Consider the following 25454-nt stretch of genomic DNA (forward strand, 5'->3'; position numbering starts at 1 on the left):
TCCCTTTTGTCATTAACGTCCACTCATAACCATAGCTTAATAGGATTGTACTAATGAGCTCACAGACTTGTATGAAGTTATGATTTGGCATCAGTAATGCAGACTTATGTGTTTTCAACAGATGGTGGGAACTGATATGATATACAGACAGTAGGCGGTGCTGGATAGAGGTGCTGGTCAACAGCAGTGTGGGAATGTGGAAAAGCACGAGCCAGTGAATTTGAATTTCATATCAAAATACATGCATGCAATAACAAGCACAGCTAAAACGTGCAGTTGGTTTTAGTTTGTCTCTTGTCTTTCACAAGCTATAACTTCCTCTCTATTTATAGAAGTAATAGTTGGTGTTTTCAGTACAGGTTTTAGTGTCCTTACAACCTTACTCTCTTCTCTCTGACCTAAATCACACCTGCCAACCTTAACCTGCCAGGTTTCCCTCAAAGTCAAACTCTCCTGATGCGAGCCTACACCCACACCCACTCCTGCAAACCCTTGAATGTACACACAAACGCACAAAGGCACATACATAAACGCACACACAGTGAGGGGAACAGGGAGATACAAGGTGATTTCCTCTACATCAACACAGTCAACATTTCCTCAGGAGATAAACACTTGTGATAGGGGCTAAAAAGAAAATCTGCAGTGCATCGCACAGAATGTAAAATGAAGGGAGAAAACTTTCCCACTGTTTGCTGAGGGAATCTGTGTGTTCTTTTGGGTGCGTCCTAATGCTTGCATGCTTGCACTGCATCAATATTTCTGCCCGTATATATGTTTTTGTGTCATTCAGCTTCGAGTGTGCAGGTCTGTCCTCCAGTAAGACTGTGCTGAAGTAGGCAAACATATGAGAAGAGGAAGAGGGAGGGAGTCAACCGGATGCAATCTAGTAAACTTCCCCCTCTTCACTTTTTTATTATAAAACTGAAGAGGAGAAATTCTGCCGTCGGTGGTGAAGTAAAATGAAATCTGCACTACTGAAGTGCAACAGAAGTGTTGAAGCTTCGGAGCATTATGGTCTCCTATTCTCTTCCATTAATCTCCCAATATTCCATAGCTGTGGAGGCCTATTTTTAGACCAGGGGATGATTAAGTGGTGAAGCGCTGTGCCACAGAGGGAACCAAGCTCATTTTCTTTTTCCTGTCCTCTCTCTTCCTTACTCATACTCTTCTCCTACTTTCTCTTTCTTTCCCTCCCTTGGTGTCTTTATCTTCTCACTCTTTCTTCCCTCCTCTTATTCATAAGCATATACAGTATATCACACACCAAGCTTCTTTCACACAGTTTTGTTGTCAGAGAAATGATGTTAGACTCGAAGGGGTAAGGATAAGTCCTTCAATTCCTTTTTTTTTTTTTATTAAGCATGTGACAAAAGGGTTTATGGAAGTGTTAATTGTTATGAGGCTACACAAGGAAGAGTGACAGCCTTAACAAGAGAGGATAAAGCCCCATCTAGCATGTTTTCATCGCTAAGTCAAGCTGGATCAAGACTGAAGGGTGTCCATTAGTTGGAAATGCAGGAGGGAAATATGCGCAGAGAGATCCTACTTATACCTGCTATTGCAAGGTGTCCTTGAGCGGAAGTAGAGCACTGCACAGGAAAAATGGTTAAGCTCATTTTCATGTGTATAGATGTGATTAATGGGGGAGAGGAAAGGAGAAGAGGAGAGGAGAGGAGAGGAGAGGAGAGGGAGAGGAGAGGAGAGGAGAGGAGAGGAGAGGAGTGACCTCGTCGAGCTCAAGACCGGCCTCATTTCATCACCTCCAGAACAGCGAGGGCATAAATGAGATCAAACCCTTCTTTATGTTTCCACACTGACGCCCTATCTGCTGGTCCAAATCCAGATTTTTCCCTGGGTTTTACAGGGGCTTAGGTGGCAACATTTTCCTGCAGGGTGGATTTTGTACAGGGCTTACTGTAGATGCTGAGGACCTTTGTAACAAGTATTTGTCTATTAAAACAACTCTAAGGATTTGTGCAAGGAAGGGAAACCACTGAAAGTAATTTAGAAGACTTGAGGCTTGAATACATTAAAATGACCAATTTATCAGTCAGAAAAAGCAGAAAGGTGTCTGCATATAATTGTGAGTGGGATGTTTGGAATTTCATACCGAGAGTTTATGCAACCATTTATCTCTTATGCAATGAATTTGATTGTTTGCATGAGCAAAAGAAATTCCTGTCTTTATGTCCCAAAGTGGAAGCGTTTGAGATTGAAAGTTGCTAAACATATTGCGACTGAACACATCACATATGTCCTTAAATCTCTCACAGTTCTTTGCAGCCACAGAACAACCGTTGCTTGACAAATTCATCACACTATTTAGTATTTCTGTTTATCTGTCCAATATATTTTTGCACTACTGAAGTCTTGGCAACCCATGAAAACACTTGAGCTGTAGAAGGCACAGTCCATGTACCTTGAGTTATATTTAATAAATCCCTAACCAGGCAATTTCATAATTCCCAAATCCATGCGTCAAATGCTATTTATTCTAAAGACACAAATTTATCACATTTATGATGGTATAAATTTGATTCATGCTGAATTATGTGTAAATGAATAGCTCAGCCTCCATCACTACACTCTCTCGATAGTGAAACAGCAACTTTAAATCCCTCTTACCAAAGCAATATGAGCCTGAAAAGCTATTAGAGCATGACTCCTGAGAGATGAACAAGACAAAAGTGTTATGCCTGTACCTTTCCGGAAGGTGAGAACAATACTAGGCTATTTTCACTCTGACAAGCCATATTAGTCGTGCTAGCTTTTGCCTGCCGGCAACTCCTACGTGATAGCTGTCTGGGACATTTTGTTTCCAGTCACAGTAGCTGATCCCTTGATTGAAAACATTGAATGCTGAGAGGGTGTTATCCCTGTTTGGAGTTTCTGATCCTGGATGTCTAAGTCGACTGCTGGGCCCTCTCATCCCCTGCTGCAACAGTTGATCCCTGGATCTTTGTGGAAACAGAGTGGATTGCATTACTGAGATGGAAGCCTAAAAAGGTCAGGGATGTGTGCCTGCTATAACCCCATCCTGAGAAGAACACTTAAAATGTTCAGGTTACAGTACAACTGTACATAAAGCAGATTTCTAATGAGATAGTTGAGGCATTATTACCAGACCTTCCCTATCTTTGGGACTGTGAAGTGACAGTCTTTGCAGTAGTCTGACATGCTTGACAACTTGCCTTGTGATTTCTTGGATCACCTCCTATATGTCGACAGAGGTCTATTTTTATGTTGTTGATTTGTCATTGTGTTGGTGGCATCATTTTGTCAGTGGTCTGTAAAATGGTGAGAATTAGATCAAGCACTAATGATGTACTAATAGGCACCAAGAGAGCCCATTAACAAAGCCACAGATGTGCACAAATCAACTGTGTGTGTCCATTCTTTATTTACACTTCCATGTCTGGCTTTGAAAAGGGCCCTCTTGTTACTCTTGTTCATGGACACCAAAGATGGAGATGTCTTTGCAGAAAGAAAGGTTTATTGGAGGCTTTCCTGTATCAGAATGTAAAGCCTTGTGAGTTCCTCTCTTATTCTCCAGTTTCTTTCTCTGCAGGCAAACTCTTGGCACTGACTAGTCCAATGGGGAAAGTCACTTTTGCAAGCATTGCCAAGATTTCTATTTGATGGCCAAAATATGTAGGCAGACGGATGCATCTGTCCACGTTCTCTATTCCACTCGTTCAAACTTTCTCTCTGGGTCTCTATCAGTCCTCTCTCTCTCTCTCTCTCTCTCTCTCTCTCTCTCTCTCTCTCTCTTATACACACACACATGCACACACACAGGGGGCTGTTTCCTCATCATTCACACTGAGAAATGCCCTGTAAGGACGTCCTTATCCTGCAAACCAGACTCTGCTGGATGCTCTGTAATAACAACTCCAGCCGTCCACCATCCAATCAGCCTGGCTCTCTGCTGTGTATGCATGTGTGTGTGTGTGTGTGTGTGTGTGTGTGTGTGTGTGTGTGTGTGTGTACACGTACATTTGTGTTTGTGTGGGTCTGTGTCTGTGAATATGATTTTTTTCTAAGATCTGAAACCACAAAGCACAGAAAGCATTTATTTTCCTGACAAGACCAAAGACATAAACAACTCTTACAAAATAAAGGGGGAAAATGAAGATATATATTTATTTAGATGTATTTGTGTTGTTATGTTTAGGGCTTATTATTTAGAAAGGCTCAGCATATTATATTTCTCTTATACATAATGATGTTGACATTGGCAGAACTCTGCTGAGAACCATAAATAAAAATAAAATAAATAAATTTATAATAAATAACTGCTAGAAATATAGTGAGCATAAGGACAGAACAGAAGTGGATTATGCTGCAGGAGAAGTTTGAAAAGTTTCCATGGGTCAGCCTGGCTATCCAGTGGAAGTGTTGTCACTCCTAACTGACTACAGCTACTATGCATTGTATCAGTCCTACCTTTCAGTGTATTTAATACTCAAAATGAGGGTTGTGATGGAGTATTCCTGTGTTATATAAAGCAAGATACGTATGTTATAATAATGGAACCAAGAATCATCCTTTGTAAATGTAACACAGATTGTTAGTTTCTATTGTGAATTGGTGTGCAAATATCAATGGGCCCTTTAGGACTATGAAGCAAAATCCTTAATTTTCCTTGTTCATTCTTGTCTGAAATTATGATACTATCTTCAACAAAAGCTCATTTAAAATTATGGATCCAGAGAGTGAAATAGATTTAATTTAAGATATACCAAATGGCTAAATCAGAACAGGGGCAAGTTTAAAAGCCCCACAGACACATGGATTGTATTTGTATTTTCACTTATTTGCCTGATTAGACTTCTTCTCAGGGCTATGTGGGCATGTAAATAATGTGCTTGATGCTTCTACTGTTACTCCTGCTTTGGTGGGAGAAGTTGCACCTTCATCAGTTTTATTAGTTTGGTGAGCTCATGTAATTCCAGCATAGCCCCACTCATCTTCAATGTAGGCATACAGGTCTAATCAGACAGAGTGAGGAGTAACACCCGTGTGGATGAACGGCGGGCTTTCAACATGAGCAGCCTGCACAGAAGACATTTTAACTTGTCATAGCAGGGAAAGGACAGGTGGAACTAAAAGCATTACGGATGGCTCAGTTCAATTAATTGCCCCAGTAGCGATGACAGTAAACCAGTATGCACAATACCAGAGCCCTGACCGGAACTGCTAATCCAAATGGAAAGCAGTTGTTAGTAAGTCAGGGTGCGAACTACAGGAGCTCAGTTCACCTTGGCTCCTCTTAATAAGACATGAGCTCCCCTGAAAAGATGATTTGTTAACTTTTGGGGGCCTCTAAAATACTGACAATATCAGCCTTTCCAAAAGACATTTTAGCCCAAAATGTCTGATTTCTTTCCTTCTAGAAAAAAAAAAAAAAAATATTGAGATGTTTTTGGCTGTTTTTCTTGCAGTGAAATTGCAGGAGAAAGTGCAACAATTCATTAAAAATTTAAGCCAAATTGTTCGACTGAGACAGGGATTGGCGGAATTTGCATTAATTATTGCGATTGCAACTTCCTTGAGGGCCTGCAATATGCTATTTTTTGCCATGCATTTCTATTTTTGGATTATATGTAAACTTACTAATGATGTATGCTTTGTGCACGAGGGTGACTCGTCACTAATTTACTTTAAAAAGGATACTGCTGTTCTTGCTATCACCACTGAAGCGTAAAAGCCCAATATCATTAACTTCAGATCAGAAAATATCAGAAAACATCTGAAAATATACCCCACACGACAGTAGAAAAATGAGCTCCCCTGAAAGCCGTGGTATAATGTTATTGATTACACCTGTGCTTTTCCTGATGAGAAAAAAAGTCCATATTGGTATCATTACAGCTCTACAAACATCTATAAGGGGGGTGGAGGGGTCGCAATTGTCAAGGCAATAACCAATATTGATTTCATTATCATGATACACTGCAGATGCACTAACATGACTAGACTACACAGCAACACGTAAAGACACATGGAGTAATTTACACATTATATTATTATTATGTATGATACAAACAATGTCTCAAAATGTGTCAAACTGTTATTTTGAAATACCTTTATGCTGCCCACAATTATTGCTGTCACTCCTAACCATATTGTTTGTACGGCCATTCCAGGTGTGACCATAGCCCCGCCCACAACTAACCTGATTGGACAGACTCTTGCAATGCCGATTCCTGAGCAGGATGTGTCTTCCTGCTACAATCTTTTCAAAGCATCAATTAGTAGAAAGCGTTCTCTGAGGCTCTGGAGCTGATTTCCCTACAGTGATCTTGGTAAGCAAATTGTGATTTAGCAGCAATATTTATATTTTGATCGGACTATAAAATGCTAGCTTAGCATTAGCCCTGATTCAGGACGCCATTAAGTGTATTGTTATGATGGAAATGAAAAAGGTTAGCTTGCGTTAGGTTTAGTATCTAGGCTACCTGATGATTACAAACAGCCAACTTTATGACTGTTACCCATTTTCAGAGGTATTTCTGTTTGCCAGTGTTAGGTGAGCTATAACTTTAAGTTTAACTTGAACTAAGAAAGTTTTTCCTGCTTTATCTGAAAGATGATGATCCAGTCAGCTATAATAATTATTTTTATATGTCACACTACACTTAGTCATATTGACATTTAGGTCTATATGTATTTTGCATAAATATAAACTGATAGATTGAGTAGGTAGTAGTAATATTAGTCTTTGTACACACATGTCCCTGTATGGTAATGCAGTAGTTTTCCATAACTCTACAATATAGTGGGACCTTGTAACTACTGCAGCGCTGTAGCTTGGTAATTTGCTCATTACAGATAATGAGATGCTCATGATAAACTATGATATTACCACTGAAGTAAAGTGACAATGGCAATTTGCTCACAATCCTGATGGTATGTGACCACATAACTGGTAGACTTTACCATATTACTTAAGCATCCTGCTGCTGACCAAATTCCCATGCCATTTTTTCAAAGTGTTGCCATGATAGATAGAAGTTATAGATGGCTGTCACAACAAAGTCAGAGCGCAGCCCCAGAAGTAAGTCTGGCTGACTGCAGTTGCTGGAGGGGGGGATTTGCGGGCATCCGTCAGCACTAACTGGAAGTGACAGTGTGCAGAGAGGTCCTAATTACTGTCTCACTTGACTAATTGTCGTCTCTGAAGAATGTATTCCCACTGAGGGCCCAGGGATCTCATTGACAGCACTGCTCAAGACATATAGGCCAGGGCTGACTTTAGCATGCTGTTATGTTCAAAGGCATCGCTGAAGCAATGCCACAAGTGGGAAATGTATTGAACTTGAAAGTGCCATGATTACAGGCTCAAGTGACGCGCGCTTGGCATGGTGTATTTGCAGGCACAAACGCTGTTATATTGTTCTGTATGTGTGACTACTAAAGTGTGCGTGTTTTTACACGGCCCTTCTTCAACTTGACAAAATGTTAAGACGTTTTTTGCTACAGTCATCCTGACATAATGGACTGATTAAGTGAGACCATTGTTGGCTTTCTGGAGCCAACCATGTTAAAATAAACTTGTAGCATTCAGAATAATGCAGTAGAGATGAGCCTTTAGTACAGGGCGACTGAGCTGAATGAATGTCTTCTCTTTCAGGGTCTTACCATTCAAAGTGCATCAGCTTCTCGTTTCCATGGTTTCCTTCCCTTTGCCAATGCTATCTTACCACCAGTCTGCCTGTGAGAGAGTGTGAGCGAGGGAGGGGGAGAGAGAGAGAGAATGACAGAAGGCTTTTAGCAGTGGTTATCTCTCTTTTGCATAAAGTCCCCTTTGCATTACCCAGTGCATGAATGGCATCTGAATAAACACACCAGCCAGCTCATGTGGAAGCCTCCGTGGGTTACAAGCGAGTGGGTGTGTATAAAGTAATCTAATTTGTGGTCTCCTTCAAAAACGACACGGTTTGATCATGGATGAATAAAAAAGAGTACATCTCCCAAATGGTGTTTTCCTATTAGTCACAACGAGCTAAAGGAGCAGGAGTCATTTCACCATCATAATGAGACAATTTGCCATTCCCATCACCTCCTCTCTTTCTAACTGGTTTACACACACAGTTATCTCATCATGACTGGCTTAAGGGGAAGTGAAAAGTTTGTTAAACCGTGACTTCTAATTGGTAATCAAGATATCAACAAAAACACAATACAAACTAGGAATACTTACAGGGGAGACTAACTGATTGTTTAGTCCTTAAATGACCTCTGCTCAGGCACACACGCATACAATACAATCTAGATTTATATTGGAAAAATCAGCTCATAATCATTTGTGGCAGCCTTAATTCTATTCCGCAAATTAAATTTTGGGAGCATTAAGTGTAGGGGCACCTGAGGACTTTTCTTAGTGCACTACCTTACTACTGGGCCAGAGGGCGCTGTGACTATAAGAGGAAACCAACATGGCCTGTCAGTTGATGTCTTCTCCCTGAGCTCAATAAGCATTCCTTTCATGCTGTGTGAAGCTCTGCTGACTTACACGGAAACCCTGAATTTCTCCATAATTATGCTAATGGTCCAGATGGTAGCAGGATGAGTGCCATTCTCTTTGATATTCTCACACTGCAGAGTACTTGTGCGCAGACCCACGCAAACTGACACACGTTCAAAGTCAACGTTCACACCACATACTTGATCCCGTGTAATTGCTTCCAAGTTTCCTTTTTCTTAACACAAGCGCCCTCTAACTATTTAATGCATTTGCTTTTATTTGTCAATTGGGATTTGACAGATACGCTAATGTGTGTGGGTGGGTGTGTGGGTGGGTGTGTGTGTGTGTGCGTGTGTGTGTGTGTGCGTGCGTGTGTGTGTGCGCGTGTGTGATGGAGTAGAGCTCCAATAAAAGAGAGGGTGTATAGGTGTCAGGTATCCTGTGCTTATTCGCACATTGTCTTATAATGTCACTATCTTGCAGTCTAATAAAGAAACAACACATAGGCAGTGCATCAATGTAATACTTACTGACATCAGAGGAGATAAATATACCATAAAGGCACACCAAGGTCGCCTGAAAGACCTTATTTAAATAAAACCAAAAAGGCCATACAGGAATATTGCACTGACTTTATTTTGGAGTACTTCTACACCACACACACACACACACACACACACACACACAGGCCAGCCATTCACACTTGAGTCACACAATGACGGTGTTCATTCAGGCTTTGGACTCTTGTGGCGCTGATCAAAGAGCTCCTTTCACATCTCCGATGGGATTAAACAGCCCTCTACCCTCCGCCCGCACCACTGTATACCTATATGTATCGCCCTCCAGCTGATGCACTGGCCCATGAAGAGCTGCTCATCGGGGGCGGACGCTGATAAGGTGCATGTAGTGTTAAATCAATAGCATGTTAAGGCCCACGCAAGAGCTGCAGATATCCATCTCCTCGGCCCAACGAGTCATATAGGACGGGAGCCTCGTTTGAACTCGCTAATCAGATAGAAACGTGATAGGCCTACTTTACAGTCTCATATCGGCCCGCCCGTTCCCCGTGAAATGGAACCAGTGGCACCCTTTTGTGTGCGGCGCTCAACCTTTCACATGGGAGGATGGCTCACACTCGAGAATAGTCCGTTGCTGGAAGGCTTTCAAGTCTAAAGTGGAGTTATTTGCATAGGTTAAATATTCGTGCCTTTCAGCAGCTTCTGTCGATATTACGGATTTGCTGTTCTGCCAATTTTAATTCCTTTCATCCCTCTCCTCCCACATTCCTGGAATGACGCTGGATAGTGTTGAAAAAGGTTGATGCTTGAAATCCCGCAAAAGACGTTTAGAAAAGAGAAGTTGTGAATGGAAAAAAACAATAAAGTGGACATGCGTGCAATATCCTACTTGGGTGTAGAAAACAGTGCATTCTGCAGGCATGTGATTGTATCACTCGTGTGCAGATGTTGGACCAGTTGTGTTAGGTTCAGTGTGTACATTATTTTTCATGTGTCAAACACAGGAAAGATACTTGCACACTGTCATTGCTTTCTGCGGCCAACATGCCGCTTTGCTGTGTCTCTGCCCATGGTGACGAGCAGAGATCATGCGCAAACAAACAAGCGAAAAGCATAAAAATAGAGCGTTAAATAGAGGTTGCAGTTGCCCCCTTATGACATGCCACTTCATTATAGGATCACCATATTTGATAGTAACTTTATTTTCATCATTGAATAGAATTACCCGTGACACTTGGCTTTGCTTTTGTGAATTGACCCATATATGGAGGTGATTTGGAGGTAATTTGCAACTAGTTCACCGTGAAGTTACTGTTGCTCTGTGCAATATTCCAAATTCAAATACATGTGAGCTTTTTTTGGGGGGGGTTATGGAGGAAACGAAGAAGGTGGTGTGAAATAAAGTTTCCCACTCCCCCCCCCCCATCCATCGATCTCTCTACACTCCCATCCTCCCTCTTTTTCATCTCCTTCTATCTGTATATCCATGTCCTCCTCTCTCTCTCTCTCTCTCTCTCTCTCTCTCTCTCTCTCTCTCTCTCTCTCTCTCTCTCTCTGGTGCGCGTTCACAACACTAACCTTGGCTCGACGTCAGAGCCTGTGCAGCAGTGCAGTATAATGGGAGCGCAAGCAACCCAGAGCGCCTCATAGGGGGCTGCATATCGCTGCTGTATCCTCTGCTTGGCGCTCTCTAGCCCCTCTCCAACCCTCTCCGGTACCTCACCTTATAGCCCATGCTTGGGCTCCCCCCTCCTCACTGGATCCGTACCCTTCGATATGGATGTCCCGCCGTCCCTCGACCCGGAGGATTGTTGTTTCTTGGCGCAGTGAAGGAGGAGAAGGGGAAGGAATCATGCCGGGACTGCTAATGGATTTAGGGAAAGCGCAAGTGACCATGCCGTGATCTTGCGCATCCAGGGCCGCCGTCACCCTGCCTTGCCCAACGACCGTAGAAGAATTACGGGGGAATCGAACCCGCGCACCGGGTGGATTAAACCACTGTGCATTTTTTTATAAACAACATGAAGATTACCTCCCATCATCTGATGATAACCAGTCTCGTTTTCAGGTCCAACCTCAGGCTGATCCCGCTTCTGCTGCTGTTTCTTGGTTACTCTCGCGGGATGCCACACGTTTTAAGATTTGGTAAGAATCTTTGTTTATGATATCATCTGTAAGCGATGTCCAATCTCACGCACCGCCTGTATGACCACGGCCAACTGACATTTACCGGATGCAAAAGCAGATTTATGGAGACATTTTGTCCCTAGTTTTGTAATGAATTGTGTAGAGTTGGCAAAACAGTGTTACCTGCACTCCAATGAATCATATTTGTTCATTTATAGTTTACAGTTTGTCTTTTACAATCTATATTTCCTACCTCTATTTTGGGTGCTTTTTGTTTTTTACCGAGTGCATCACCCTCAGGGATGAATGGTGTTTTTCCGTGAACCTTGAAACCGGTGTTACAGTAACTTTGAAAGAAAATCAACCGGTAAAAGGAGTCCTCCTATGCAACAGTTCACAGATATGGGCAGCTGATGAAACTCAACAAAAACACATCTCCTCAGTATTCTCTCTTGTATCTCCCACGGCCCTTTTTAAACTGCTGACACCCCAACATGTCCTCTGCAGTAAATGTTAACATGTAAACATTACCCCTCCGTGTGCGGATCAATCACTCTGATCTGTCACAAAGGGCCAGTCAATACCCCGGGCGCTGCTTTTCATCCCCTAATCCCACTGAACTACTATCCAATGGGAATTCACGTGTTTTTGTTTTTTTGGCTCATTGACACCGTTATTGGCTTTAAATGAAAACTGATAGTTCCGGGTGCACGGTGACTGGCTGAGTCATGTTACACAAAGCTACACAAGTGAGACCACACAACAGTTTAAATGCACCAACCGACTCATCTCTCATACTGATGGTACTCAAGTGAAGCTCATTAGCCTAAAAACTGATTAGCCACTCCTCCTGAAGAACCACAGAACATCTCCTGACAGAAGAATGATATCATTAATGTTGATTATCAGAGCACTTCTTCAATAGTTGCCACTACAGCGCATTGTTGTTGAAATCACAGTCTCTTGCGGGTTTCGTCTCCTGCTTAATTAGATCCGTGAGTGGCTGTGTTTCGCCCGCTCTCTGTTGAATGTACAGAGAACATCTTGGAGTGACAGGGGAGCACCCCCCCCTCCCGAGAGCGGATGTCATCAAGTGTTGACAACACATCCTTACAATCCCCAATTCCCCCGAGGGTCCTGTTTAAGAGTCAGGCCGCGTCCGCAAGAGCTGGCGCTATGGCAACGGGATGTGCTTGTCTTCCTGCTGCATCCACAGCCCCGATGAGCGATTTCCCGTCTCACACGTTGTCTGACAGACGCCGGGCGTCTACTCGGCAATCCTTTTGGGTGGGTGGGTGAGGGGGGGCTGCAAAAGTCCCTGCACGCTAGTATTTGACACGAAAGTTGGCACCCCGGCAAATAATGAGTGAATTCCTGGGAGAAACAGTGCGGGATTTATCGATAAGATATTGTTAATTCTTGCAATTGATATCGCGGGGTTGTGTCTTTTTTATATTTTGGTAGATTTGGAGTCACTGTTGTCTCGCCATACCCAATATGTCGCCTATTCTCACACGCTGGATCTGCAAGGCATCTTTGGCACGACAGACATAACCGTGCGAGATAAGGAGGTGATTCATGTCACTGAGATGTTTAGCTCGGAGGTGAAGCTCTCCGCCTGCGGGGCTGGGGGCGGTGATACGGGTCTCTGTCCGTGGTTCTGAACGAGCAGCCAAACACACCACTGAGCTGGCTGTTCAGGACCACGGACAGCGACCCGGTCCATTGGCCTGTTGCTGAACATGAAGCACAACGATCAGTGCCTTCTGCAATAGCTTTAGTCTCTACAGCATCGTCTCTGTCAGTCTTGTAGCATCCACTTCACATCTCTCCGTTGTAACATGGCTCCGTTTCGTGTAGTGTAATTCATTCTCTTTAGAAGCGATGATATGCTTATCTGCCTGTGTTTGCTTGTAAAGGAGCTGAGTTTCTAACAGAGCCAGATAGACGATGACAGAGTCGTGTGTGTGGGTGATTTTTATCAAAAAGAAGAAAATGTATGCCAGCGTGTGTAAGTGCGTGTGCCAGAGAGAAGTAATACAAAATTGCCTAGAGAGACAATGGAGCCCATTGGTTCCCACTTTCCCGTGCATTTCCTGTCCTGCAGGATGTGCTTGCTCAGCAGATAATCCCAGCTGCTCCTGCAGGAGGCTGGCTAAATGAGGAGGTCAGCTCCCCTGGGTCTGTCTGTTCCCTTCTTGCCCCAAGTTCCATTTTGCCCAGACAGGCGGCTCACATTGTACAACCACTGTTCTCCTGTCAGGCTGAGACCTTTACAAACACACACACACACACACACACACACACACACACACACACACACACACAGTGTAACACTAAAGCATAGTCAGCCCTTTGTATTCACAGCATCAGTCTCACCATGTAGAGCGACAAGTGTCCGAGAGAAAAAAACAAGACGTGTTCTGGCCACCAGCTGCAGGCAAATATGCTGAGCTAATTTCCACACAGAATTGAATTATTGTGTTCAGTGTTCCTCGTTTATAAATCTTACAAGTAATTAATTTACTTTGATACTGAAATGGACCCGATGCAGCCCTTACAAGGTGTAATAAAATACGCTTGAGAGAAGATTCTCTGTTTATAACTAGTTCACACTAGCCTTTTGGGAGCGGAGAATGAGACCTTGTAGCTACTGATACCGCTAAGGGTCTCAGAGACACAGAACAAAATGTTGTTGTTTTTTCAATTGCCACTTCGGTTTTCTCTCCACTTCTATTCTTACATTGTGGGCTAAAGCAAAAGCTGTAAAAGCTCCACTTTAAACATGCAATGAACTCTCGACGCTTAGTGTTTTGGCACAAAACAGAATTTGATATTGTATTTGCAAGTTGAATTATGGTTGGCTCACTTGCTAACATTTTCCCTTTTAAATTTTAAGATATTCAAATTGGAGAAACATCTGACCTTCCTGAAATAATTTGAATACTGTAGTATTTTAAGATGCTGCTACTGTCAAAGTTCAACTTTTGCATTTGTCATAGATGAGCAGTTAGAATTCAGTGAGGTGGAAATTCAGTCTATATATCATTATGTGTCAGCTAACTGGAGGGCTACAATTAAAGGAGCTCATATTACATTCTTCCATGGAAATAGCGCTATATGTGCGTGACCATATTTAGTATAACAAATGTTCCGTTATACAAACAATGAGTCATCACATCTGCCATTCCATCAGAGCTAATTGAGTTTTACTTACAGACATGTGTCTAACTCATAAAACCGCCCCAGGAAGAAGTTGAAATGGAAGAAAAATCAACAATGAAATGGAGACAGTTCTTTAATTCTGATGACTGTAGTTGGTCTGCGGCTGTGAGGTTGAGTGATAACATTATCGCCGCCATCTTCAAACAGCACTGGCAGACGCCGAATGTCCCTGGGCTGTCAACTGCTGCTGAAAGCATTGTTGACTCAGAGATGCTCATTTTGTTTGTTTATTTGCTGTTTATGTTTAGATTTTCCCAGTACAGACATGTCTGGGAATATTTATGACTAAAACACAACATTGCTTTTTATTTTGGAAAGGAAATCAAGTTGGGTTTTTTTTTTTTTCAGTCCTCTGACAAAAGACACAATTCCCTTCTGGTGAACGCTATGTTTATCTAACTACTTCCACAATGCTGTGCCGGGATAAAGGTCCTTTATTGCTTTTCGAAAATTTAACACTCTTTTCATCCCCTCGACTGTGTTATGGTGGCAAAATTACAAGGTTGTCAAGAACAAGCAAGGGTAGAGAGAACAAATTCAAGGGGAGTTTGTAGTTAATTGACTTTATTTGCTTTTGCTTTCCGCCAGCCCGAATTATCAGCGTGCCGGAGTTTAGTTTGGGATTGCAGGAATTACGGATAACACCCTGTGCCCTGGCCCACTGCCAGCACGTTCACAGCAAACACATTTAAATAGGCACAAAGCTGCTTAAAATATTCATGTGTCACTTGGCCCCGCTATAGCTTATAGAAATATGAAACTATCTCCTCTCTGCTGGCAAATGATTTCCACGGTTTAAAAATACCCACCGTGGGTTTCAAGAACAAAAAGGAGATCTGTCTTACATTAGCATGCAGCACCACACTTGAGCTTCAAGCAGGGAACTATCTAGATGGATTTTTTTAAAACATGTTTACATTCCTGAGTCTTTGAAGGTCTTGCTGTCATGCCTCAGTTACAAAAGGGCTCAATGGTGATTAATTCGGGCTACAGATTTCTCGCCATTTTCAAGTGGAAAATATCTGTGAGGTATGAAATTAGTTTTCTTGTGCTCAGCATTTAGTCAATATTTTAGATTTGCCAGCTATATTCCAAAAGTATTTACACGAAGGAGGCTTAGATGATTGACCTTGTTTGCAGTGTAGCCAGTTGTAGTGTAACCGCGTCTTTTGACACATTCTCCAGTTTTTCATAATCAAATAGAAAACACTTGAGTCCTATATTCTTCTACTGCCTCGTGGAAAGCTTGCCTTCTGAATTGGCATTCATTATTCACAGCCTATCACTCTTTGTCGTTGTCACTCAAGGATTTCCCAGGGTATCAGAAAGGGTTAGGGGTTATATGTGCAATTGTTCTGTGAAACTGTCCCTTGAGAAGAGCCCTGCAGCATGTCTTGCTGCCTGGTTGTCTGTCTTAGAGCTGGCTGAAGGTCAGAGATGAAACGCTCACAAAGAATTCTTTTTTTTGTTATTGCATCTTTTAACACATGTGGAGCTGTCCTCCTCACAATCCCACCAAGGGAGATGGGAGAAAATTTGAAGTCACTGAGAGGTGTAGGAAAAACAAGAGTGTTAGTTAGAGAGGAAAAAAGCGAGAGAGGGAGTCTGTGTAAAGTGTGAGCAGGAAAAAAAACAGTGAGTGTCGAGGCCAACAGATACAGAGTAAAGATAGATTAGTTTGCCTCTGAGCAGTCCACTCTCAGCCCACTCTCAGTTGTGTTTTTTTTTTTTTATTACTGTTTTCTGATGGCTTCTGTGAAGAGAGACAGAAAGGACAGTAGAGATTGCGGTGAAATACAGTGGGAGACCAGGAGTCATTCACTGCAGCTCTGAATAAATGTCAGCAGTATAGTATTAGCAAGCTGAAAATTAGCCCGGGACTGTACAGATAGTCATGAAATAGCTTTTACAGGGGGAAACAAAAACTGTAAAAAAAACATTGGTATCACAAATATCCTTGTAGGTCTCTTGGGAAACTAAACCCAAAATGTATTTTTATTACGATATCATGAATTTATCTATATTGTCTCATTACATATTTGGCTGTCTCCACTTCCAGTAGACTGTACACTGGTGGCAATCGATAAAAATCAATATGTTTGTTTTGCTAAGAGGAATAATGAAAAAAAAGAAAGAAACTGGCAGCATAGCAAGTAACCAGTGCCAAGTCCCGGCTGGCCCCTCCTGTGTGTATCTATCACAGGTTTCCATCTGTGAGAATGCAAAAAAAAAAAAGAACAAATGTGTACTATAAGAAGGATGTGTGGGATTGGATTAATAATATATGCTACTGTGAATTAATGACTACTTTAAACAGCCACAAGCTGCAGGGACTTCTGTAGGCCTATATGGTATTGATGTAGTCATTATCATATTTCTTCTTTCTACTCTAGATCTGTCCGACATGTTCCAGACTCAGTTGGACTAGTTCATTTACTCTCAGTGTGATATGCGCTCTGAACTGGCGCTGCTTTAAGTGGTGTGAAAAATAGGCTTTCCATGATATTGCGCCACACTTTGCGTCATATGTGGGTGTAATATGTGAGCCCTTTAATCTCAACTGTGGTAATTAACTATTAAGTGAATGCTTAATAGAGGGAAACAAATATGGCTCGTCAGTAGTTTATTACGGTAGCTGGTGATGGTGCTAATTAGGAGCCAGAGTAAATGTTTACTGTGTATTTGCTCTATGCTTAATATATAGGAGGGTCATTGATTTACTCTTGCTGGATGTGTTTGTTGCACATAGGGCTCAGTGGTAAATACACATGTATTATTTCCTCCATGTAGTAATTGTATATTTTCAAAACCATGTCTTAATAATAAATGTCCTGTAAAACTAATGCAGTAACAAGCTCACAAATCAGATCTTTGGAGGCACACTGTGAATGAAAACACTGACATCCAAACTACATCAGATTCAGAGGTCAATCGATTACAGAAAGCCCTCCTGTGTTGGCTAGGATGTGAGGCACCGATCAGGTTAGGATGTGGTGATTCACCTTCCTCTCCAGCCAGCTGAATAAAGGAGCAGGAGGAGGAGGGCGAGAGAAAGAGTTCGGGCTCCCATTGACAGCACAGCCGGTCGGATGTATGAACGTTTCTCTGTGTGAACCGAGGACACAGGGGGAAATGGGCTCTGTGGGAGGACGTATTGAGGCAGGCTTACTTAAAATCATGTTCTTTGAATCAGCATGACACTCTATTGTCCACAATCCACCAGGGCTATGCAAAACGTCTCCTCCCGCTATGTTGAATTTCATTTCTCTGTCCTTACTCTTTTTTCGCTCAGAGGATTTTTAAATATTTGTGCAGCTTTTTTTTTTTCTTAGCAGCCTTTTTGTTTCTAAGGTATTTGTGAAAGGAAAGGTGGGAGAAGAATGCACGGGAAAGAAAGCATTTGTGTCAGCAGTAGCTGAAAGGACCAGAGAAGAGCACAAAGAAATTAAAATAATCTATCTAATTTTGGAAAACAAGCTGTATTTCTACAACATTTTATTTATTTATTTTTTTTGGCTGCAGTAGTCTCCATCAGGGTTCTGTTGTTAGTCGCCCACACTCAAAAAGACACACTTCACCATTTGTTTGATATGACCTACCAATCCCACGTCATCCACACACACATAAAGCATTACGGCAGATTGGAACAGACTTCGATTGATTTCCCGTCTTGCATCTTTTTTTTAAAAAAAGATTTTCAGGAGACATAAGGAAGCCAATCGCCTCCTTTTCCCTCGCACAGCTACCAATGATACCCACACCCTGCCGTTGCTTCCTAAACACGACAAAAAGACACATAATTTCCTACCCAGCAGGGTGTGAATGAATATGATAAATGGTGAAATAAACAGTAGACTGCAGATCAGAAGAAAGGTTAGAACAGGACTCTTGATTTTCCACCAATTTCACCTTTATTGTTTTTTTTACATTTATCCTCAAGATCTTTTTACTGAGAAAAAAATGAGCATGCACATTTGAGGAACCTCATTATACAGTAATTTCTTCGTATCTTGTAGCCTCTGGCTATTCCCCTCTCTGAAGTCAGTGTGCAGGTCTCATTTCTTTCTCTCTCTGCTGCTGTGCAATTGCCTTTGTGTGTTTGTAGAACAAGCAAGACAAATTGACACACCTTTGCAGCAAAGTATTGACTTGTACCTGTAGCTCTGATTATCAGCTAGCTTGTGTACAGCAGTGGCTGATGGGAGGCTGATGAACCCAACCCAGGAGCTGACATTTTCCTGCCCTGTGGCTGAGGGAGAGGTGGGGGAGTGCAGGTGTCCGTTCAGGTCTAATAGGCCATCCATTCAGTCGTTTAATTGAGTGTCTTTTATCTGCCTCCAGTGACCTCTTTTATTCTCCATTTCTCCCTCTTCGTTTCCTTCGCTCATCCATTTTTTTTTATACCCCTTCCCCCTTTCTCCTTCCCTCCTTCCCAAAACTCTCCTCTTTTTGGTTGTCTGACAGCACACCCATCTGTCGTCTTCATATATCCTACTGCTTGCTCCGACTGAAGTCGTCACGGCCATCACCGGTTGTTTTCTAAGCACATTTGATAGGCTGTGAGGAAATGGTGTGACAGCGAGGTGCACTTTCAGCATCAAATCAATATCCAGAATCCAAAAAATATCTCTTTCTGTCCATTTTCCCTTCTCTCTTTTTTCTCCTTTGTCCATTTTTCCCTTTTGTCCTTTGCTGTCCTTCTCTCTGCATCGTCTTTGTCTCCCTTTGGCTCTCAGCTTGTCTCCCGGTCCTTCCCCTCCACTTTGTTCTCTTGCACTATCATCAAGCCTTACTTTCCGTCTTCCCCTGGTCTCAGTGTCCTGGCACACAAAGGAACAAATATGACATACACATTCCGGCCTTTATTTCCTATGGTACCTTTGAATTTCAAAGCAAAGAATATCTTTTCAGTCTCGCATTTCTATTGAACTTCCCCAATCCTGGAAGAGAACACTGTACTGTAGCTTTTATCACCATGAATTACTTCACAGTGTGTCTATGGGACATGGTGCAGGACTTTGTTTGACTTTTGTCTCACGGCTTTAAAGCAGCCCTTATATTGTCTCCTCTATAGTCTCCATATTCTTCTCCTGACAGAAATGGCCTTGATGAGGCAGTAAAGATACTGTGTGGATTTACTGCGGTGAAAGAACTCTTTAGTTGTAATGCACTGGAAACCACTAGCAATGATTCTCCAAGTGATTGTAATTTATTTTTTGAATGTAAGAAAATGATTGCCCGATCTACTGTATATATTTATATTTTACTTCATATATTTTTGGCATATTAAAGGCAGGGTTTACCAGCTTCTGGGTCATTGCCTGTGTGAAAAATGATAATCACCTTCTCTGCAAGTATATTTAAATTTATGAAGATTAAAAATTATTATAATCAGATTACTGAAATCCTGTAAAATGTCTTTCTCTCTCTCTTTTCTCTCTCTCTCTCTCTCTCTCTCTCTCTGTCTCCATCGCCCTTCAAAAACCCAGCTGTGAGCATTAAAGAGCCGCCTCCTGAATTAATTCTTGACCTTTGGCTCTGACGGGAGATAACATCTGCCCTTCTACAAGAAAGAAAGTCTAATTTTACAGCCATTTTGTTCAAAATTACAATGGGAAGAGTGTAATACAGGGCCATTTTGATGAGCAGGAGAACGGTGAGAATTAGAATGAGAGTGGCAAAAGGGAGCAAGAAGGATGATAGAGTCTCACATAATTTGCTGTGACCTAATTGCATCATTATAAATTGAAGTTCTTTTTAGCTCCGTACCAAAGTCGGCTGCAAATGATATATGTTTAATACATGTTAGAGATGTTGTAATTTTAAGCTTATTCTACTATCACTGTCTGATAGTGGTAGTTTCATGTCTAAAATGTAAATGTTCAGAAATTGCACAGTAGTGAGAGTATTTTGGCAAGTATGCTGAGAGACAGTTGGGAATCCCACTGCTTAACTTTCAGAGAGTTTTAAGACTCCAAGATTACTGTTAGTCAAGTTCTCATCTATATTTATTTTGGTGAGCAATACAGCTCGAGGTCTGGAGTATCCAGGGACACTCGAGACACCCAGTCCATCCTGCCTCATACTTCTCAGCTGCAGTGCCATGAATGGATAATAATGCCCAACTGGGTTTTATCACAATGGGGAAAGTGATTATAAACCAGAGATGCACATGCACATGCATTGTCACAATGTTCTCCAGGCTGGACTCCTGCCTCTCTTAGTCTGCAGTGGATAATTAGCATCTCTCACACGTGCTTAGGCTTGATTAAAACTCAGTTTACAGTGAGCAACGCTGTGAGGTCGCCATCTGTCACCTGCCGAGGCCACCATGAGATGCACTCTAGTCAGAGGGAGTGAGGAAGGCTGTGTGTGTGTGTGTGTGTGTGTGTGTGTGTGTGTGTGTGTGTGTGTGTGTGTGTGTGTGTGTGTGTGTGTGTGTGTGTGTGTGTGTGTGTGTGTGTGGTCGTTTGATAAAGGAGAAAAAAAGATGGGGCATAGAAAGAGGAATGACTGAGACGGGGTGAGGCATGGAGCATTAGGAAGCATTCTGTTCAGGAACTGGTCCCCCTCACTCCCTGGCCTGTGTATTAGAGCCAAATCACATATTTTCTGTGTTGGCAGAAAAAGCTCCTGAGTGCAGTTATGGGATTTATATTATTTACTTGAACTTATAACCTTGCAGTTTTGGGAATACTCATGTTTATACTTGGAAGTCAGATAGGAGGAGTGAAAGCTTTGAGGCTCATAAAACCCGCAGTGTGTGAAAGCCCCTGTATTTTTCCCAAAATGTGCATCAATCAAATTTTTTTCTTTAAAACATAATGTTTTCATGCCACAACTGCAATTTATAGTAGATCTTAACCTCATGGTGTTTATCTTTTATGTTGATAATAAACTTAAATGCCGCCTTTATTGACTACATTTACTTAGTTTGGGTTATTGTGGCAAGCATGATACCATTGGCAGTTATATGCTAGTAGCCAATTTACAGAATTTATTAGTATGAATCTTGTTTCCATGGTAATATACTGGATATTTTGTGGCAAATGGGAAGTGCATTCAAACTCTTAGCTTTGGTATCTGTCAGATACAGTTGGGGAAAAAGATTTCTAAATTGTCCCACGGAGAAAGGACATAAAGACAATTGAAAACTCTTTGCTTGCAAAGAGTGAAAATATTTATTGAACATTGACTGCTCTTCCTCAGGCAGCACTGAATGATGCCTGTGGAAGAGCTGAAAAACGCATTGCCACCTTTCTGCATATTATTTTACAGCCGCCGTCTTCTGCTCTGTGTGCTTCTGTTGATTTGAGTGCATCAGAAGCTTTGAAAAACAGCTGTCCCCTTTGCAAGCAAGGAGCTTACAGTTGTCTTTATGTTTTGACTCTGTGCCTGGAAAATGTTTGGTAGTAACATAAAGTATATGTGATTTGTATTGAATGTTTTACCTCCACAAATAAGAATGACAATCTGGTACAATATTTATTTTATTCTCCAATTTCCACAGACTGAAGTAGTTAGTAAAGTAAAGTAGTTTACTTGAGCATTTAAAAGAATTAAAGCTGAAACAACAACTCGCTAATTGATGGAAAGTGGTAGCTATTTTGATAATGATTTAATTGTTTATGTCGTATTTCTAGCAAAAAGAAGGTCCAGCTTCTCAGTTGTAACACTTAATAGCAGTTCTTTGTCCAATGTGAACTAAATATCTTTCGGTTTTGGACTGCTGGTCCTATAAAACAAGCAAATTTAAGATATCAGCTTGGGCATTATGGAATTCTAATACCTTAAACACAATTTTCTGTGTTTGTTGTAAAATGTGAAATGATGACTTCAGGTAATGAAATTGGGGGGGGTTTGTCCTGGGGAAATGTGTCTGTACTGACACTACAAAACATGTGTTGGCCTCTCACTGTGTTTCTATGTTTGTCTAAGCAGGTAGTTGAAACTCACATGCATCTAGATGACATGTAGGTGTGTTTAAGCCTCAGCTGTTACTGTGGGATATATCTTCATAACTCATAATCTTAGGAACAGACTATATTATTATTTCTGTATATAATGTGTGTGTGTGTGTGTGTGTGTGTGTGTGTGTGTGTGTGTGTGTGTGTGTGTGTGTGTGTGTGTGTGTGTCTTTGATGATACTACAGAACCACCATTGCATTTGACTCTAGCTGCGTTCCTATGTTTCTTTAAGGAGCTCATCTAATCTCAAGAGCAGACACATTTTTCTGTGGAATGTGTATGTGTACGTATATCTCTGTGTGTGTGTGCAGGCGAGCGTGCGCACTTATGCATCTTATTTTCACAGTACTATTTCTTTTCAGTTGCATTCACAATTTGAGAGCATTGGAGAGGTTGGAAACTGTGAGCAGACAGAAGTCATTTGGGACTTCAGCAATTCAAGGCCTGTGGAAGTGTACTCACAGTTTGGCACAATTAGTACCAAAAGGGGTCCCTGCTTGACAAATTAGCACACAAAATGTCAGCCGGTAGTTTAGCACATCCACAATGAGCCCTTGCAAATTAGCACATATTTTGAGGAGGGAGCTGGCACATTATTATGAATAGAGAGAGCCTAGCAAATTAGCACATCTGTTGCCAGCGCTCAGAATTAATACATGTTATATGATCACTGGTTTCCCACTTGGAGCTGGGTCAGAGACGAGGGTGGTGGCACACATTTCTAATTGAAGACTGTGTGTGTGCTCATTATAAGAGATTGATGAGATTGTACTTTTGGCATTGGTATAACTAATTCTAACCCCGAGTCTAACTGAACTTTGGTATCTCCGAATGCCGCAGGCATGGGCTTTAAATTCTCACATCACTTACATTTCCCCCAGGTCTCAGTTGTTTCTTACCTGACAGGTTTGTTTAGACTCAATCTTTGGAGTGCGTGATTGTGTGTGTTCACACGTGTATGTTCAAGTGTGTGAGTCAGCCTGAGGCTTAGCATCCAGCAGTGGCAGGTGACAGTCCAGTCTAGTGTCAAGAGGCTTTGGGGTGACAGGAGTGATTCTATTCTGGAGAAAAACCACACAACAAGCCAAACAAGTCAGATAACAACAGCTAAACTCTTGATAACATAAGCTGCTTTCTAATGGTCTCATCTTCAGTTTCCCTAATTCTAACAGAATGATTGATTAAGTTATTAGTTCACTGTATTGGTTGGCTTGTTATTATGCTTATTTGATTTGTTATCAACTGTTTTTTGTTTTCAAGTTACTATAGCTTGGTCATGCTTTATAACATCTGAATTCCTATTTACAGATTTCTGGTCTGTTCTTTAATGGGAAACACGTATTTCACTTGCTTTTTGTTGTTTTTGCCCTTGTTTCTCTCATTTGATTTAAGTCTGGCTTCTAAATAAGTTTACTACACTCAACCAAGATCTATATCAAGTATCTTCTGAGAAAATGTACCTCTATAAACCAAGTTTACTGCTTTCCTTATCTTGCTCCTACAATACCAAGGGTCTGTAAGATAATATCTCTGAGCCAAGGCCAGAGAAGCTGTAGCTGGCCAAATAATTCACTGTTACACATCACCTGCTACTGAAGGTATTAAAGCAGCGTGTGTCTCTGCCCATACATGTAGAATAGAATAGATAGAATGTCAGATCTCTGCAAGCAAAAAATGTTTTAAAGAATTTTCTATGAGAAAGAAGATCACACACCAGGACTGAAAAAAGCTTTCAGAGGTAATTCATACAGACTACATTGATGATGGTTTGCTTGTGTGATATCATAGCACTGGTAAGCATCCTGCACAGTTGATGTATCCCATGTCCATGGACAGATTTCTGAGGATCTTCAGGGAGAGAGAGAATTGGCCCTTGTGCAGCATAGGAAGGTCAGTCTACCGCAAGGGGAGCTTCAGATTAATGACCAGGGGCGGCGACTCTCTGCAGGCCTTCATGCATCATGTCCCATTCACCGCCAAACATGTCAGGGAGCGCTCCCACTGGGAATTTCGGGGATATTTACGGAGCTTTTCCATCACTTTTGCCTCCTGCCTATTGGCTCCGAGCACCAATGCTGAAATACGGAGGGAGACAGAAACAGGCCACGGTGTTGGGGTGTGTTGGGTGGAGGTCTTAAAGCCTAACTGAGTGACTTCACTACCTGGGCCACTTGCCCTAGCGACGGGGTTGCTCTCTGGTTGCCATGGCACCCACCCTACAGCCCACCACCATCCTGCAGCTGCACTGCTGGTCATTAGTCACAGAGACAGGCCGTATGCACTATCACAACGCCCGTCCTCCACCAATCAGCTGCACAGATTCCAAAACTGCCGATGCCTCTCAGCCATAGCATAGACGCATGAGTCACCATGGCAACATATCTGACTCTCATCTCCCAGTGTACAACAGCATCGTTGAGTAGAGAGAGCTAATTATATTTCCATTCATAGTTGAGTGAGTAACCCCTTTCTTTTAGTAGTAAATATACTCCTGTTAGTATTTACAGTGGACTGAAGTCACAGAAATATGGTGTTAGTTTTAATCTTTGTTCAGTGCAGCAAATGAGCCGTAGAATATGTTTACATTATGTTTAATCAAAAGTGATACACATTTTGATCACCATTCACAATTTAAAGGTTTGTCCATTACTATTATTCATGATGTATCCTTCAGAGGTGAACAGTTTCTATTAACAGGAACTAATTTCAAATTGAGCTAATTTCAGAAAATAAGCCAATGACCAAGTTATTTTATAACGTTCAATCTAAAATGCACTTGATTAACTGTGAACAAACATTAAAAGGGAGTCAAATTTACATAGAGGAGGCGCCCTCCCACACTGCCTTTTCATTTCCACTTTCAGCTCAGGCTCTCTCTCACACACATATACACACACACGCACGCACACACCAAGACACTCAGATCAGCAGGCCTGTTTTCTCGTCAGGGTGATTATCCAGCTCATAACTCACTCAGAGCTTTCATTTGCACTATAATTCACACCAGTCCCAATGATGGCGGCTCCATAATTCACACACACACACTGATTATCTCAGCCGTAACTCACACACCTGCAATCAGACGGACCCCAACGCCAAGTAGTGAGGACAGATAGATGATACAAGACCGATTGTTAGTAGAC

The 25454-nt window shown here is 41.8% G+C and overlaps 1 protein-coding gene across 3 annotated transcripts in view; it reads left to right on the forward strand.

Moving 5' to 3' along the window:
* The first annotated feature begins 10563 nt into the window (after window positions 1-10563).
* Window positions 10564-25454, forward strand: part of LOC127368724 (glutamate receptor ionotropic, kainate 2-like) — a 56329-nt gene continuing 41438 nt past the window's right edge. The window contains exon 1 of one of the 3 annotated variants that reach the window (XM_051409831.1): window positions 10564-11136. In XM_051409831.1, coding sequence (XP_051265791.1) covers window positions 11013-11136 — 124 coding nt within the window. In that variant the 5' untranslated portion in view covers window positions 10564-11012. The remainder of the gene's footprint in view (window positions 11137-25454) is intronic. The other 2 variants (XM_051409830.1, XM_051409829.1) reach the window with 2 other exon arrangements.

Source organism: Dicentrarchus labrax, unplaced genomic scaffold (genome assembly GCF_905237075.1).
Source record: "Dicentrarchus labrax unplaced genomic scaffold, dlabrax2021, whole genome shotgun sequence".
NCBI classification, from domain to species: Eukaryota; Metazoa; Chordata; class Actinopteri; family Moronidae; genus Dicentrarchus; species Dicentrarchus labrax.